This window comes from Megalobrama amblycephala, linkage group LG5 (genome assembly GCF_018812025.1).
Source record: "Megalobrama amblycephala isolate DHTTF-2021 linkage group LG5, ASM1881202v1, whole genome shotgun sequence".
NCBI classification, from domain to species: Eukaryota; Metazoa; Chordata; class Actinopteri; order Cypriniformes; family Xenocyprididae; genus Megalobrama; species Megalobrama amblycephala.
The window spans coordinates 34,764,900-34,783,530 of record NC_063048.1 but is presented as its reverse complement, the minus strand read 5'-3'; the positions used below and the strand labels follow the sequence as shown (position 1 = coordinate 34,783,530).

Genomic DNA, 18,631 nt, shown 5'->3' with positions numbered 1-18,631 from the left:
GCTATAAACAACAGCAGCAGCACGGCCATGGATCAGCACGCAGAACTGTTCGAAGAATTCAGGCTAATAAGATGCATAGTATGGAGGTAACACATGTATAAAATGGACACCTGTTTTATGACAAAAATAATCGATGCATATAGGTGATGAGAGTGTAGGCAGGGTGATCATCGATGGCGCTTTGTGATGCAGAATTGATCTGGGCCGTAGCCTGAGAGGGGCGCAGCGGGGCTGCCGTTTGTTTAGTAAACTCCCATGAATCCAAGTAGATAATTGCTCTGTAAAATTGGTGGCGAGGGCAGCTTGGGTTCCGTGTTCCACCCACCTAGAGGGCCGAATGAAAGTCTGCATCTCTTTATTTTCTCAAATTATCAAAAACCATCGCAGCATGAGAACGAGGAGAGAGGTATTTATATTTGTTGGACCAGGAAAGAGGACTGCGCACAGGCCGTTGCGTTGAAACTGGTGTTCGAGCTCTGATCCGTGTTGAGCCTCTGTGACGAACTTACCGATGATGACAGCGACTGTTTATAGAAACAACACATATGCATAGCTCTTCTCTTCCGATACCTCAATGATTATGTCCTCATTCAGAGAATCACCCCCAGAGCGTTTGTTACATTGTTGATTTATTTTGTTTTAATTATTTATGCACGAACTGAAGTGAGATTTTTGAAATGATCTTTACTTTTTTTTGCGGTCTTCTCGTTTCGTGATAGATAGATAGATAGATAGATAGATAGATAGATAGATAGATAGATAGATAGATAGTTTTTGACCACAACATAGATTAATGTTGCATATATTATTATTATTATAATTATTATATTATAATTATGAATTATAAATATTATATATATATATATATATATATATATATATATATATATATATATATATATATATATATAATAAAAAGTTATATACACCATATACAACATATAATACAACATTTTATTTAAAAAATAAAAACATTTAAATTAATCATTGGATAGCTACAATGTACGTACGTTTTTCAATTATATTTAAAAAAAAAAATAACTGAATGTTATTACATATGTAATTCATTTCAATTATAATGAAAACCTATCCGCCTTAAACCTATCCCTACCCATATCCCACCTCAGTAGCAGCAAATACACACAATAAATACATTGTACCTATTAATTTTTTGACATAAGTAGTGGTCCATATAGTGAAAGACACCTAATATAAAATTGGATATATATATATATATATATATATATATATATATATATATATATATAATATGCATGTTTTTTCACACTTTTCCATTATGATGTTTTCTCACCTAAGAAAGCAACGAAAAGCCCTCATTATCTCCTCCATGATGTATTAGTTCTCTTTGAATGAGACATGTGTTGTTTACTTTCAAAACTGTAGACAATAAAAGACACCCTCAAGATGATATCTCTGGAGACCTGTAATGTCTACAGTGAGTGAAGCCTTTGGGTGTTGAAAGTGTGCAAGCTTAAACCTCTCACATCACATGAGGGAAATGTGCCATGGCCTGATACATGTTTATTTTTTGAATAAATGCATGAGAGCTCTCATTAAAATAGCTGCTGTGACACTTGTCCATTGCATCCACCCGTATGTGCATGTGTGTGTGTGTCTAAGGAGACCTTTGTTCAAGGTTTCCTTAAGTTTACAAACTGTTGCACACAAATATGATATCATTTATGCATCAGACTCATTTCTGTCAGCAAACTGGCCAAATGTTGGGAAACATTTCAGGTAATACAGAAATTTAGAAGCTTCAGCGGTCATGCAAAGGCTTCTCTCCCCAAAGGAATTAACGACAACAGATATGTTTTTATCTCCCAAAGTAACAATTTACTGGGTCACAGTAGATCAGCATGTTTCCTTCTTTACAGCAAAAACATTAGCAACAGGGGAATACTGTCTTGACAACAAACAAAATGTCACAAAACATTGCTTGTAAAATATAGAAAATATACAGATCTTCATATGTAAAGCAAATTGTTGCACAATGCCAAGGTTTTCTTTTCTATTTAATTTAAATTAATAAAAATTTAACTCCTTCTAGAAAGGGGATGCAAAATAATAGTCTTGGTTTTGTACAATGCTTCTGTTTTCTTTTTCTTTCCTTTTTGTACTGACAGCAATTTAATCAAACTGTGACTTCATGCCCTACTATTTGCAAATTGTATAGCACCTCTAAAACATAAAGGCAAAACATTTCACAAACAAGTTACATGGACCTTGATTACAACTGTAAACATTCTCAGCATGGGTGAGTAACGCATCACAGGGTGGATTCAGGCTACTGCAGCACACACTGCCAGACATCTAGGAGGAAGACAATGACAAATTTAAGACTGTTATTTCTCTTTTCAATTTATGCACATCCCTCTATCCCCCCTCCCCCCGCCTCTTTGGCACTAAGAGAAATGGTGACACAGTAACACTAACAGATGCCAGATCATTCATCATAAGGCAAGATAACAGTAATATAGCTAAATTTACCTTATATTTAGAAAAAAAGAAAAGAAAAACATATGCTGGTAAAATGATACTGGGAGCATACTGAAAATAGCAAATATAGAAACAGGGTGAGCACAGCAAAACATCTTTAACACCTGTACAATTGAAATAAAGCTCATAATGTAAGGACAAGTTCAATTAAATTAGGAATTTATTCAAATACACAATATATTTTGAATCAGAAATTTTATAGGACATATAATTAATATTTTATTAATGCAACATGTTTTTTGTTGATGTATAAAGAGCAAAATAAAATACATTCAGAGTCATATGCTGTATGATTAATGACTCAAACAAATTACATATTTTTATTATTTAAAAAAAAAATGTTATAACGGCAAAAGAAGAGGAACTGAACATTAGTTCATTTTAGACATTATTCTGTCCCAACAAATGACATGTGATTGACATCTCACCACCTTTAAAGATACTAATTGTTTTCAAAATGCAACATTGTAAATTCTCAGTGGACATTAAGCTAGTAATACTGACTCATAGTTTTATTGCCAAATAAAACATTGTTATTTTGACTTCTGAGTTAATGTCTGGTTATACTGAAATTTTGCTCTAATTAAGTACTATCATTTACTTGAATTAATTTACTAAATTCCACATTTGTGTTTAGTGTAGATGACCATATGCCACCCTCAACATCCTCATAATAGTCACGTCCAAATAATATGTGACTTAATCTCTCTTCATTCTTTTTCTCTGTCTCCCTCCCTTTCTCTGGTCCTCCTTGAAGTGCGGTCACTCTGACGAGGATGAATAGTGAAAACTATTCAACGTGTCACGGGCTTGTGCACAAAGCATCAGAGGGACAGAGTTGAGGTCAATAGGAGGCACCTTAAACACCCTTATTTCCTCCCAGACTCTCAAGTCCCAAACTCAAATACTTTTATTTGGACAAAATGATTTATATAAATCTTCAAACTTCATATATCACAATGCGGCTTACTAGTACACACTTTTATATGTAAAGTTAAACTTAAAATAAAGTACTTTTTTTATTTTTGGCAACTTTGTAAAAATAAACACAAACTCCTTATTTACTCAGTGTTTAAGAACCTCACAGCACTCAATACTGGCTTTATTGTTTCTTCAAAAGAATATCTCTTGCACCTCAAAGCAAACAGCCAGATTTTCTCACAATATCAATACTCCCATTTCCCCCTTATACCTTTATTTAACCTGGGAAAACTCTTAGAGAACAGTTTCTCTTTTGCGGCGGTGCCCTGGATGGAGGAGGGGTTAAGGGGACCAGAGTAACATGATGCAGAACTCAACTTGGGGTTAAGTGCTTTGCTCAGGTGCACAACGGCAGTACTATACACTAGGACCCTTCTGTTACCCATTCATTCTCTTTGGTGCCCCACTTGGGAATCGAACCCACAGACCCCCAGTTTGTAGTTGATAGCACTGTGTGCTCAGCTAGCTACCCTATAGACACGCATGCTCCCTCAGATCTCGGCATCTTTCCTCCCAGTCCGTCTTTTGGAATAGCCCCTTGATCTTAGTCAACAATGCCTCACAAATTAGAGCACCATTGATTTGCAACCTCATCTCAAGTCCTTGTGCCCAAATCCTTTGGGCCTGTCTCTGTAACATTCTCAAACAATCAGACATCTTAACACATCTTCCTGTATACAATCTCCTGCAGGCTGGCAAGAGAGAAGTTTGCCTTGTTTGTTGAGCAGCCAAAGTCTGGCTGTAAGGCACCATTTTTATCAGTATAAAAAGAGTCCCCTCCTCAGAAAGCGATGCACTGATAAGATACTCCATGGGCACGGATGACCCACATATCTGCTATCTTTGGAATGATGCCACAGCCACCATTTAGAGTATTGTCCATTCATATATTTCACAGGTGTAAGGATGATCATCAAGAGCAGTGTTACAGCCACCTCTTTTTGCATTCAATCATGGTCTCAGACAGCACTGTTTACTGAAGATAAACGACAGCAAGTGCAAAGTACACAAGTTTGCTGCTTACATGTTTGTTCGTTTGGGAAATGTAATGTTTTAGCATCAAATAAATAAGAATTTAAAAAGCATTCATTTTATATGGTGACCACGTGCGCTGTTTGATCGCTACGACAATCGTCGTAGCTTTCGTAATTCCACGAATCGGATGTAAACTCTTTAAATTATGATTTTAAACGGATACACAAGCAGGTAAGCCAAAATATCACACTCTGACTGTACTCTGTACCACTCTGTAATTCGTGTGACTTTTATATTCATTTTCATTCACCATCACGTAAGATGACAAAGGATGCGCCGCATGCCACAGGGTTTTGCCATTTGTTTGTTCAGACTTATATGTCGCGCATATGTTCAACAAAAAAAAAAAAAAAAAAATGTTGTAAAATATTATGGCTCTAACAAATCCGCATGCATTTGCATCCGAAATTAACAAAGGAGTGAAATTAGCCGAGGCAACGTTTTCCTCTCTGGTTAAGTTGGCTGTCTGTCAGCAGCAGCACCGTGTTCGAGGCATACTGATAAAAGAGGTGGGCGCAAGGCTGTATGAATGAATCTGTGCGACACCATTGCAGACGAATAGTTGTACAAGATCAGAAAGTAATCTTGATATGTTTAACAAGCAGCCCAAAGCGAAGCCTGATAAATAATAAAGGAGCTTTTAGTGGATCCAATTTATGAAACATTAACTCTAGGGGCATAATGGAGTAATTAGTTTTATCTCACGTTGATGTTATTGGACACTGCGCCTGTGCTGAATGAAAACTTTTCTTTTCTGGCCTAACTGTAAAGACAACGGGGAGTAATTTTCTGCACCGGGAGAGAAGGGTGGTCTCTAATGCTGCTGGTGAGATCTGGATGTTCAGGTACAACACAGTGTTTATGTAGTACTCCCAAAAGTGTATCAAAGTTCGGATCCATGGAAATAAAAGAAATGTCAAACAAAACAAGCATTAGACTGCATAAAATAAAGTATGGACAAGGGAAACAGGTGAGGCTTTGTTTAGGTGGCTGAGGTAGATCAATATCTCGGCTTGCAGGCCAGGAATCTTGCCCGTTTTCCTCTAGCACTCTGCAGATCAGCTTACGGCTTGTAGACAGACTGTCGCCTATACCTCACTGACAGACAACCTGCCTCACCCCAAAAGACGGAATAGGGAAAATATCTTCATTCTCTTCTGAAAGAACCGGTCGAATTAGTCCGTCAAAATAATAATAATAAAAAAATGTATAGGAATAGATTGGGTGAAATAATGAACCGTATCTGTAAACAGTGAGGCACAACATGACTTTGTGGCGTGTTTATGATGCGACCGTTTAAAGGCCAGGCCCATCCTCCTCTGGGCCTCCTCCGCCTGCACTGAATAACCTACATAACATCTTCAGTGTTTGTTTGTCTAAAACATGTTGTTTTCAAATAATAATAAACATTTTTGTAATACGTATTGATATACATTTTGCTTTCAGATTTGGTCTTTCAAGACACCATAGCGTGCTGTCCATCAGGCCGGGCGGAAGTCGAAAGAAACGAAATATGCATCTGTGCTCTATTGGCCAAATGACAACGAACGTCTTTCTTTCTTTCTTTAGACCCAAATTTCGTTTATTTTGAAGATGGAACCTCCTCATGGTGCTTGATATGCCAGTGTAACATTATTACTACTAGCCTATTATTATTGTTTTGTCTTATCATTCTCTAACAATTTATTGACATTATTTTTATTTTGACTATATTATATTCGTTGTTATTACTGTATGTTTCTCCCCAAGTTCATTAGGTTTTAGAATTAGGCCTTAAAAAAACAGAATAAGAAATTGGCACTATGATTCATTCAGTAGACAAGTGTGCTACACTGGGTTCATAAAAACCCCATGGGTCTATGTGTTTATACTGACAATCCGAATTGCTTGTGAAATCTATTCATTATAATCAGATCAAATAAAACGTCTTTCTATGGACTATATTTGTATGTAAGAGAAGAGAAAGTAGCTAGATAGTAGACATGAAGGTTAGCGTTGTGGCATTTGCATTTACAATATTAGTGCTGTGTTACACATATAGTATGTCCACAGAAAAAAGACAGCTCAGACCTTGAGAATAATGACTAGTTTAACAAGAAACTCACACTGGTGTGACATCACAAATAAGAGCTTGTTGCATTAATCTATCACTCGTTTCAGAGGCGCGAGCAAGAATTCATTACAATCAGCAGTCCTTTTTGTAAGCCTGTTGGTTCCGTTTCGGACACCCAACCCGCACTGGGAGTTTGCAATTTGATAGCACGAAGGCAGTGATTCCACGCATTGTCTCGAGGCTGCTTTTGATAGATAGTGCTTTACGAGTGAAGGAGTGATGTCAGGTAACAAGAAGAATTTTGGCACCTGTTAGTAACGTTTAAGACTAAATAAAACAGCTGTTTACTTAAATAATAAAAGCGACTAAAGCACAGTGGCAAACGAACACTGACCTAATATTTAAAGTAATAATAATTGTATTAATAATCATTTATTTAAAATAACTATATATAATATGTTTTTCATTAGCCTGAATGAATGTTATTACATCATGCATCCCAGGTGGTGTTTCCTTCTTGTGACTAAATAAACCAGACTAAACATATTGGTTTAGCGCATGTCTTTTATGTGTCACACAACTCTCCAAAAATGGCTTTGTGGTCTGTTATGAGACCGAACAAACGATATTAATGCTCAAACTATCACAATTTATTGTAAAAAATAATTTAGAATTCAATTGAAAATGTAGATCCAAATTGCAGTCAATTTCATAAAGATATTCAGTAAGATATTAGTTAAGAAGATACTTATAAAAGTGCATGTAATATACGAAACATTCTGCAGTAGCTATAGGCTATCCCCTTGCGCTTTTTAAACAGTAGTAAGCTATCAGCAAAATATGTGAGAAAATAAGTAAATAAATAGACAGATAAATAAATAAATAAATGTGTCTTAACAGACAAAAACTTATTAGTCATCAAATGCTGTCTACATCGCTCTCTAGCCTACAGAATATGCTGTGAAATTGCCACGCATACTTCAGCTTTATTTTTTCCCGTTTAACAGTATTATTTTGCCATGTAAATTCTCATTATTTCGGATAATCTGGGATAGTAATCAACTATTCCTCGAGAGAATATTGGCAAAGTTATTCATTTAAAATCTTGAATTGAGAAATGTATTCATGGACACTAGCACGCAAAATTTAAGAGAAGAGATAGACAGATAGAGAGAGACAGGGGAAATAACGGAGAACTGGGGTGAACGCACAGGCCAAGGGACACATGAGAGCGCAACATCTTCAGAAATAAAACTTAAAAAAATATATAAATCAGTAAAATAAAATAAAAATAAAAAAATCACAAATTGACTTTTTAATTTTACCTAGGCTAAATATGACGCATCTTACACTTATTTTTGGTTGCTTATTCCACTGGGGTTAACTTCCATAGGACCCGAAACACAAAAGGTCTCTCAGTGGACACTTTTGGTTAAAAACCATAGCAAAACAAGACCGCATTTAGATCAAAGTTCATTCAAGGATTTAAATAAGAGTGATTTTGCTCTTCTGATTGTAATCCTTCTCATACTACCTTACTAGTGTACATAGAGGACTGTATGATATTCTTCACCAAAGGAACACGAAAATCACCTGTCTGATAATATTTTAATTCATAATAGGTAAAGGGTGGACAATTAGCTTAAAAGTGTTTTAATCAGCAATAATTCGATAGAGAATTTAGTCAAAAGAAGAATACATATATATTTTATTTGTGCTGCTTTATGATGCTTGTCATAAAATAATCATTAAAAGTATCTGGAATAACTAGAATTTTCTATATAAAATGCACATTTCCGGAAAGATCATGAATTGGAAGAATTACATTTTGCTTTTAAGCAATCCAATTTAATCACGATACAAGTTGTTTGTTTAACCCGACAGCTCCCTTCACTAAGTCGGGAGCTTTACACACACTCATTAAAACGATTATTCACGATCTGTCGAATGTTTTCTTTCACTATAGCAAATATTTTACTACAATAGACCGGGGAATACCACAAACCCTCTTCCAAAACTTGACCCAAAGACAAAGAAGATTAGCTTACTTGGTGTAATAGCAAGTAAACCTTGTTTCATATTGCTTAAGGAAGTCTTTTGTGTGTGTGTGTGTGTGTGTGTGTGTGTGTGTGTGTGTGTGTGTGTGTGTGTGTGTGTGTGTGTGTGTGTGTGTGTGTGTGTGTGTGAGTGTAAAAAAAAAAAAAAAAAAATCATAGAGCTGACATGATAGCCTACATTTGTACTCACTGTTCTGACATTAGTGCGATTTTTTTTAAATTATCATTTATTATACCTAATATTATGTTAAAACTAGGCTATAACAGCGTAAGTGATTGGTTTTTGTTACTTTTTATGAATTTCCAATAATAATAATAATAATAATAATAGGCCTAATTAAACATTCCACATATTCTTTGTGCATTAAATTGTTAAAATATTAAAAGAGGTTTAGTTGGAGCGAATTTCTGCATATTGCTTGTGGGGGGGTTTTTCACAGCTTGTAAATGATATTACAGTTCGTCTTGCCACAGGCAAAACTAACTGTACAAGAGGCCATGTATTTTGCAGAGATATGAAGTTAATGTCACTACAGTTTTGCGTCATTCTAGCGCCCTCACTCTGTCTGGCTCGTATTACTTGAAGAGAGGAAGCGTCCTTTGCATTTTACAAGTATTTTAATGGTTCAGAGTTGTATCAGCTTCGTTTTACCACACCATTATCCGTCGACTGGCCAGGGGGAATTACCATTATAACACCGATTTTTATCACATATTCTATCTTGGCCTCTTTATAGGGCTGCAGTGACATATTTTATAAGACAACTAATACCAAGCAGCACAATTAGACTATCTAAGAAGCCAAGGAAGGATTTTTATACATAGGCCTACATTTAATGTGCAAATAGCAGAATGGAATAGCCTATTTAAGCACAAGCTGTCGCACGAAAGATATTGATAACAGATTTGACAGTTTGTTGCAATAGATGATCGTATTCAGGTACTAGCACTTTTTCAATTAGCTTTTGGTTACAGAGCTCACATAATTGTTTCAGTGTAATTTCATCAACATAGCAAAATGCTTTATATTCATTCAGTGTCGTTAGTATTTCATTTTATAATGTACATAGGCTACGCGAAACCACATTTATTGGAAAAAATGTTATGCAGTATTCCTTTTGTAGGTGTTATATTGTATTTACGATTTTGTCTCATGCATTAATCCTAGCAGGATACTGCGATATTACGATGATGATGTGCTTGCGTGCTGTCCCCAGTTCCCCCCTCAGTCTCCCTGTGCCTCGGGGTAATAGGCAGAAACCACGCCTTTTGTGTAGCCTGTGACTAAACCCTGCTTACAATATCTTGTCAAAAGACACAAAGGGGAAAAAACTATTATTTTAAGTGCACGGCTTCGTTAAATCTGCATAAATGTCAATACAAGTTCAATACAAGCGATTCGTCTTAAATATGGGTCCACACAGCGCCGAAACGAAAATAATTCCCTTGCAGATTCCAATTATTGGTGCGGTTTTAGGCCTCTTTTCTGCTTCAGATAGATTGATCGCAAATTTTTGTTGATTGAAAACTCAAGCCGTTGGCCGGAAGCAGATGAAAACAAATTAAACAAGCTCAGAACAATCATTAGCCTACCCAAAGATCATAATTTTGTTCATGATGCTACTACATCCACCACATGCAAGCTCTCCTTTCGATAGCTTATATGTAGAGAACATAAAATAAAGCACAAAAATAACATTAAAAATGAAATTCAAATGAAATATTTATTATAAGTATTGAATTTAAATCCTCATAATTATTTAGCATCTAGCCTATATAAATATATATGCATCTATATGCTCGTATAGGCTAAATAAGAGAGAGAGAGAGCGGAAGAAAAAATAAAATCATGTTGCATCTCAAGACACCAAAGTAAGGTATGAAATGTAGGCCTATAATTTTGCATTTCAAGTAAAAAAAAAAAAAAAATCTGCTTTTAAATTTGACCTCTGCTTTTTTTGCTTTTGTTTTTGAGTGGTCACCCCGTTTAACATTTGAGCGATAACATCTTGCGAGGAGATATTGAGTTCCACTGGTCTATTGTATGGCAGAAAGGTTATTGCATTACGGTTGTGCACATTTAGCACAATGTCTCTTTTAAAAACATGAACAAATCACTGGACTTTATGTGTTGAAAGCTAAGTTGTGTCTCTGTACTATTGCAACTAATGACTCTATTGTTGGCGGAAAACAAGAGCTGATAGTGGTTATCAGGCGTTATGCATTGGTCATATGGCCTCTACAACCAGGAGACGCTTGTAATAAACGTGTAATAAGCTACAGCAAAATATTTCAGAATAAAATAGCATAAAATAAAAAAGGAAATGGAAGAATTTTATACAGTTAAGGTCGGGTTATTAGGCCTGCGATTGGAGTAATAATAATAGTATCGACTGCCATTGTTTGCTGTTTTTTATGTAGCTTATCGCTAAAGCAGTAAGGAGCCCAACTATTTTTTGTCTTTTTTTTTTTTTTGTCTGTCCCCCTTTCCTAAAAAAAATATATGTTTGTTTGTAACACATTGCAGGCCTAGGCCTTCAGATATACCCGCAAACTGTCGCTTAAATGTTTTATTAAACACACTGTTTAGTCAGACAGCTAGGCTACTAAAAATGCTAGTTCTTCAAAAAAGACAAAATGTTCGTAATAAATGTACTTAAACCTACTTTTTTATTTTGTTCGGTTAACAGTTTAAGCGACAAACACGGGCATAAGACCACAAAATCACAACCATGGAATTTAAAGACGACATAAACAATCACTCAATATTTTATGAGGCATTTACTCAACACGGGTTACACGTTCGCAAAGTTATAACCTATAATTACAACAGGTATTGACATTTCACTAATTACAAAAAGAATGTGACCTGCATGGTGGTGACCACATACAGTAAATATGCAAACACAAGCTAAAAGCATTCATTACGTCTGTCCCTTTCAGAACTGTCTGTAAAGTTATGAATACTGAAAAAACTATGTTGTTGTTTGATAACCATTCTTTGGTCTACAAAGAAACTGTCTTGTTAATATATGTATAAAATGCACTATAGATGTATTATTCAGTCTGTATTATTAAAAGAACAAAACAACAAGGAGCCACGGATTTCAACGGGCATTGTGCACTTATAGAACATATTTATTTAAAAATGAAAATAAAACTTTGTGTTAATTTTTGAAAAATTTCACCCCACCAGTGCGCTCATGATACGTGATAATACTGCAAACATGATGACTGGAGGTTGTTCTGTAATGTATTAGATATTTTAACATTTAAAATTAGACAAAACTGCAACCACTATTTAAATAAACATTCTAAAGTAATCATTATGCCTTTCCAGAAAAAAAAAACAAACAAAAGAAAACCCTACGCTTTATCCTTTTTTACTCTGGTCACATTGCACGTTGTTGACAGTGGAATAATAAACAGTTCCGCGACACTTGACGTTTGTATACAGTCAGAAATAAATGAATAATAATAATAATAATAATAATAATACAAAATACCTGGAATTCGGCTTGTATTGTCCGTTCATTCTCCTTAATTTTTTCATTTATATATATTACAGTGTAAATTGGTGTAAAATGTTCACTTACAGTCTGATCCTGTGGATGCTAGTTAGTGTATAAGTGGATTTGATGTTGACCCTTGATTCTGATGTGTGAAGTAGTCAGAAAGTCCACTGGAAAGTCCGGAGGAAAAACTGGGTAGGGAAGGCCTCAAGGAGTCACACGGGAGAGAGGAGGCCGTTTGCGGGGAGGAGGAAGAGGTGGCTCGGGAGCTCATGACCGTGCTGCTCTGGGAGGTCATGGATGGGTGAGGGACATGGGGGAAGAAATAACTGGTTTGGCCCGCGAGCAGGTTGACTGAACACGGATTCAAAGAGTACGTCCCGGAGCAGGGTACGGAGAGCCCACATGGCACTGAGGCGGCCAAAGCGGCCGCTGTGAGGTGGTGTGTGGCGTACGGAATCTCTCCATTCACGAGTCTGTCAACACTCAAGCCATTGGAGGCCGGGAAAGAGTGATTGTTCCCCAAACTGTTTTGAGTCAACATTGTGCTATAGGACATTGGGTGACTAGGGTAAGCCGACGACGTACCGTTGTAACTCAACGCGCTGCTCGCCCTCGGATGGTGGAGTGAGAGGAACGGCGACATGGGCCAATATAAAGAGCCAGCTCTATCCATAAATGTCAGTCCGGTGGAAGTAAGCCTCGCGCCCCTTTTAAACGCCAGCTTTGCCCTAGAAGTGGTCGATCTCCGCCGAAGTTTGCCCGTCGTGCCGCCAATGAACACGTCGTCACTGGAGGGGTCAAGCATCCAGTAGTTCCCCTTCCCAGGGTCATCGTAATGCCGGGGCACTTTGACAAAACATTTGTTCAAACTCAAGTTGTGTCTGATGGAATTCTGCCATCCCTGCTTGTTCTCCCGGTAATACGGGAAATTTTTCATAATGAACTCGTAAATGCCGTTAAGGGTTAATCGCTTCTCCGGACTCTGCCGAATGGCCATCATAATCAAAGCGTTGTAGCTAAAAGGTGGTTTCTCGTACTTGCCGTTTTTCTTGTCGCCTTCTTTGCCTCCTTCGCCGTCTTTCGAGTCCCTTTTTTCTTCCTGCTTCTCCTTCTCGTCCGTGCACGAGGAGTCGTGGGATGAATTGTCACTTTTAGCGCAAGTGTTCTCCGACTTTTGCTCCTGTACTTGGGCAGGTAACGGAGTTTTCTCTTCTTCCTCATGAACCGTTCTGTGGTGTTGGTGGTGGTGATGGTGCTGGTTGTCGCTTTGGACGGCTTCGGGAACCAGACTGTTTATACTGAACGATGATTTAGGAATCATTTTGACTTCTTTCCTTTCTCCCATATCCAACATCACAAGTAAGATAGAGTAGCAACAACCAGCAGCAGCAGCAGCAGCAGCAGTTGGACTTCAAATCTCTTGCTCTGGCAACTCCTCTAATTAAAAAACACAAGAACTATTTCATGTTCCTTAAAAACACGTCGATATGAGACAGCTAGCTACAATTAATTACGGAGCCACAGACACTAAGCTGTAAAAAAATTGCTTGAACCTTTTTAGAGACTGCAGCCAACCACAGCAGCATAAGTATTAACCGTGCAGCCAATCATTGAGCAGTTCTTAGCGCCTGTTCCAGTGCGTAAGGATACACAAGATCCACCAATGCTCATGCCTAGTCAACAATGGCTTTCATTTCCCCAAGCAAACTCCTACCAAGAAAACAGACCACATAACCTCAATCAATTTTTTTTTGTTGATAATTGTAGAGTGCTGTTTCAACATATCCATGCGTCCTCAATTTGTTTTCATACCGCAGGGGGAAAAACAAAAGGGACTCAAAGGTAGCCACAGAAAACAGGTACTACTTCCTGTATCGGAAATTTATGTCTTTTAATATACATGGAGCTACTGCACGAATAACATTTGATGATAATACTCGCTGAAGAGCGACAGTAGACTATATTTGCAGCATTTGCATTCAATGTAGCTATATATCCTTTCTGACAACGATACGCTATATGTAGCCTATACGCAGTTATATACTTAGGCTGTTTGTTCTCGTGTAGCCTATCACATTATAAATATTTTTCTTAAAGCGTCAGGTTCGCACACGTATAGCCTACACAGTCGCACGTTTATGTGAACGATTTTGAAACAAAAACGATATTATGACGTTCATTCGTAGACGCTATAAGCATCTTTATTCCTAGTGTATGTTAATAATCATGCTACTAACTACAACCATGAACATCATTCGCAGCAACATCTGAGGCAGATGAAAATAACAAGATCAAGCACAATACTGTTTTAACTCTAGTTAAAATGCTAGTAACAAAGATAGATGACCATTTATTTCTGGGTGTGTTTATAGGTTATTAATTTAACGTGATAAAGCAGATGCATGCAGATTGCTGTATTCACAGGCGTACAGAAACAGCCAATATAACAGTGAATGTAGAGCAAAAATCTCCACATATAATCTTCTCGCATAAGTGAAAGAAATATCTATATTTGTAGAGGATAGAGTATTTCTATAAGGATTGAGACACTACAGGGAGCTCCCAACACATAAAATAAGAACAAGGGCCTTAGAATATTTTTAAGAAATTCAGAAAAGACCTACAATGCATCATTGTTTTAAAATAACAACAATAATAATAATAATAGGCCTAATATAGGCTAATAACAATAACAATAATAAATAAATCAAATATATCTCATTAAGGACGCAAGAATAACCTCACGGATGCCGACATCAATTAGTTGCTTTATATTTACGGTTGAAGTTTCTCTAATGGAAGGGCTGATATGTGTGTATTTGTGCTGGGGACGTTGCAGGGGGGTTGACTGAACAACAGACACACGCACGGCACACACGCATTCACATGTGCAAACAAATCGTACACAGAGACACACGCAAACAAACAAACAAACAAACGTACTGGATTCCTACAAGGTGGAATTTTGATAATGAACTCAGAGTCAGGCCTGCAAACATATAGTTTTATATAAACATTTAAATAAAATAAAACTGTATTTACAAATTCAGCATATAACATAAGCAGTAATAATAAAAAAAATAATAATATATATTTTTCATTTTTTTAAATATTGTTAATGCTGTGTTTGTGTTACATTATTAAATAACCCTTTGTTTTCTAAATAGACCGAATGCATTAACCCACACTATTATGCGATATAGGCTGTGCGATATAATTTCATTTCCAAATGGAAAGGTTAATGATACATTGTATGGAGAACATTGAGAATTATTGGGCGACCTAACGTGTTTGTTGCTTATAATATTTGTTGCATTGCACAATCTGGCACTTGTTAATGTCTCTTCGTCATTGTCTGACTGAGACCAAATTGGACCAGAGGTGCAAAAATATCTTTTCGCCAAAGAAAATAAGAAAGAAAGAAAATAAAACATGCAAGATCAAAGATTACAAGTAGGTAGGCGGATAATGCATACGTTTTCAAACTTCTCATTTGATTACAATTAAGACATTTTCCTTTAAATAAGTGCACATAGTTATGATATATTATTTTCTAGCCCATATCAAACATAAGCCTTTTCGCTTTCACTGTGAAGTTGTTTGGTTTGCGATGGGCCATTAACAACAGGTACATGCCTGTGTCTAATATTATCAAATTAATTACATAAAAATAGGACAGTACTGTATTTGATTTACTTTGTTTGATAAATTGCCATAAGAAATATAAATCGGTCATTTTAGGCTATTGTATTCTATTAACACTGGATCGTAAGATATCAAAACTATGTTCTAACAATTTATAAACTAAACGGAAGGGGGGTTTATTTTTATTTTTTTATCATTTATTTTTTTTAATCATTTTTTTTTATTTTAGTATTTTTTTTAGGCTATCTGCATTACGCCAACTTGAATGCATTGATGTGCATGCATGCAGCTATGTAACGTAAAGGTTGTATACATATATGAAGATAGTGTTAGATATTTTGCTTAATGCTTAATACAATATCACCACCAAATAATTTTCGCTAACATATTTATTTGGGCAATAACATCACCTCCATCTTTTACCAGCAGCGTAGGCTACGTTTGTGTTAATGACAGTAGGCTGATAAAGTTATTTTTGCGCAGTGATGTGGGCTCTTCCTAAAATGACTGAAATGTTCATGAACACGTCGCTTAAATAAACACAGTTGTCACTTACCTCAACAAACATAACGCCTGTGTTGAAATAAGAACTGATAAACAGGGAGGTAATCCTGGACAAAATCAGACCTGTCTGTTAAACCTGCAGGTTGTGTCTTTATTAGGATGCCCTCTAGCGGCGTGGAAAAATTGCAGCAAATCTTCTCTTTTGCGCTTAGATTTCAATCAACAGAGATCTTGGGGAAACTCATTTCTTTTCTTTATAACAAAATATACAGATTTTTTTTTTTTTTTTAGCATTTTGTTTTCCAAAAGGCTACTAAATAATTAAACTAGCTACTTCACAGGGTCGAAATGACAAAACCCATGCAAAAATGTTACATAGCTGGAGGACGATTTAAGCCTAATTACTTCAGTTTGTAAAGCCAAATAAATAAGAAAAGAGATACATTTAAAGCATAGTCTACTTTTCATACCTTCTTCAATCCTATCCTTTGCGTTTTTATACTTGCAGTACAAATTGTATAAAGACTAAGAAGCTTCTGATGAATTATAACTTTAATGACATAAGCAATCAGGATCATATTATTTGCACCCCATAGCCTACCTCAAACTTAAATCTTGAGTCGAATAAAATTTGACAACGCGTCAAAACAAAACTCGTAAATGCATTTTATGCATTTTTATGCAGGCTATATCCTACTATAGGCCTATACAAGTTCTTAGGCTACAACTAAGGTAAATTGACTGCTTCTTTTTGGAGATATGATTTTGCCGTTATGTGCAAGAAAAAAACAACAACATATAAATAAAAATAATCCGAGGTGTATTTATTCATAATGTTTATTGTGTTGTTAGCTACCGAAGACGACCACCACAAAATTAAGTTCACAAAGTTGTCAAAGGCAAAAAAAATAAAACCGTGCATAATCGTATCATTTTATTTATGCATTATTGTTGCACAAAATATAGGCTATAGGCATCATAATTAATAGGCTAATAATAACAAAAGTTTTGTGTTAAAAATAGTTTAAGATTGTAATATCAGCTAATAGTCACGGGAAATATATATTTTTGTATTTTACTTTGCCTAAATGTAAAATATGAGGGATCATGTTTTTGTGAATTATCGCTAAAAAGATAAAATGTTTATAAACACGAGCATGATGGCTTATGGGGTAAACTGTCTTAAGGACTGCGCGAACAATCGCTTTTTTCATAGTCTGTAGCGCCATCATGTGGCGGGTGACCAGGTTCATTTAGTTATTATGAGGTAAGTCTTAAACACTGCCAAATGTCTTGTAATGTAATGTAAATCTTAATTATTTATATGATCTAACTGTATAGGGTGAACTATGAAGTGGGACCAAAAGTTTTTGATAAATTCATAATGGAGCAAATAAAAGTTTTATACTATCAACCTTTGAGTTTTTTTGAGATGTGCTAAAGTGTATTGAAATAATATTTAATAAAAATTACATTTAATAATTCTAGACCTTTGAACACACTAAGCACAGCTTTCCCCTGCTTTTTTGTTCTTGTCGAACACTTGTAGTGACACTTGTGGCAATTATTGATGACAGTTTTGTTCATCCTAATTGTTCCTTTGTAATTGTTTTCTCCTGTTTAAAAAGACAATAAACCATAAAAACTGTCCCATTTCACCTGATGTCCCACTGAAGCCACCCCACAGCATGCATATTAGAATCCTTAAATATAATACAATCACAGCTAAGCACATGATTTTTATTCATACACCAAAATATATATATTCATATACTAAAAACTGATCTGATGGATTTATTTTTAACATTTGCATTGTACCATTATTTGTGAACACTCATTTACTGTATATCTTTTCACATATTAAACAATTATTTATGAGGTGTCATTCCATGTCTGTAATCACAAAAAAGACATTAGATCAGCAGTATTGCTTTCAAAGAAAATTAAATCTTTTAGAGTATAATAATATCAACATAAATGTATAATATTAGATTAAAATATAAATAGCCTTTAAAAGAAGTAAACTGTCAACTACTGCCATATCAAGCTAGAGGAGAAGGTGAAATCTGCTATTATGTAAAAATCATTTTTTGAAAAATTTCATAAAGACACTCCTGTTTTTGGACCTGTCCTTGGCTCCATTCTCTGCCTCGTTTTGTGGTGGAGGAGGCGGGGCGAACTGGGGAGGCTGGATCCTCTGTAGACTTCTTATATTTTGGGTCATACTCACTGAAGAGAAAAAAAATTCTGTTTCAGACACACAGCAAGAAAATATGAATAAATGTTTTAATACATACAAATATATCTTTATCCAGCACTTA

General features: G+C 35.8%; 2 protein-coding genes across 2 annotated transcripts in view; both read right to left on the bottom strand.

Annotated features, from left to right (window-relative positions):
* Positions 1-1,834: 1,834 nt before the first annotated feature.
* Positions 1,835-18,631, bottom strand: part of sptbn5 (spectrin, beta, non-erythrocytic 5) — a 49,788-nt gene continuing 32,991 nt past the window's right edge. Inside the window, exons 71-72 of the mRNA XM_048191982.1 lie at positions 16,363-18,539; positions 1,835-2,334 (exon numbers count right to left, since the gene is read on the bottom strand). Of these exons, the coding sequence (XP_048047939.1) occupies positions 18,394-18,539 (146 nt within the window). The 3' untranslated portion in view covers positions 1,835-2,334; positions 16,363-18,393. The remainder of the gene's footprint in view (positions 2,335-16,362; positions 18,540-18,631) is intronic.
* foxg1a (forkhead box G1a) lies at positions 11,298-13,756 on the bottom strand. Its single transcript, XM_048191983.1, has one exon. It carries the CDS (start codon positions 13,513-13,515, stop codon positions 12,265-12,267), a length of 1,251 nt encoding a protein of 416 aa, XP_048047940.1. The 5' UTR covers positions 13,516-13,756; the 3' UTR covers positions 11,298-12,264.

What these genes read in the sequence shown, in the direction of transcription:
- foxg1a (XM_048191983.1), bottom strand. Translation starts at nt 13,515, where the DNA reads ATGTTGGATATGGGAGAAAGGAAAGAAGTCAAAATGATTCCTAAATCA.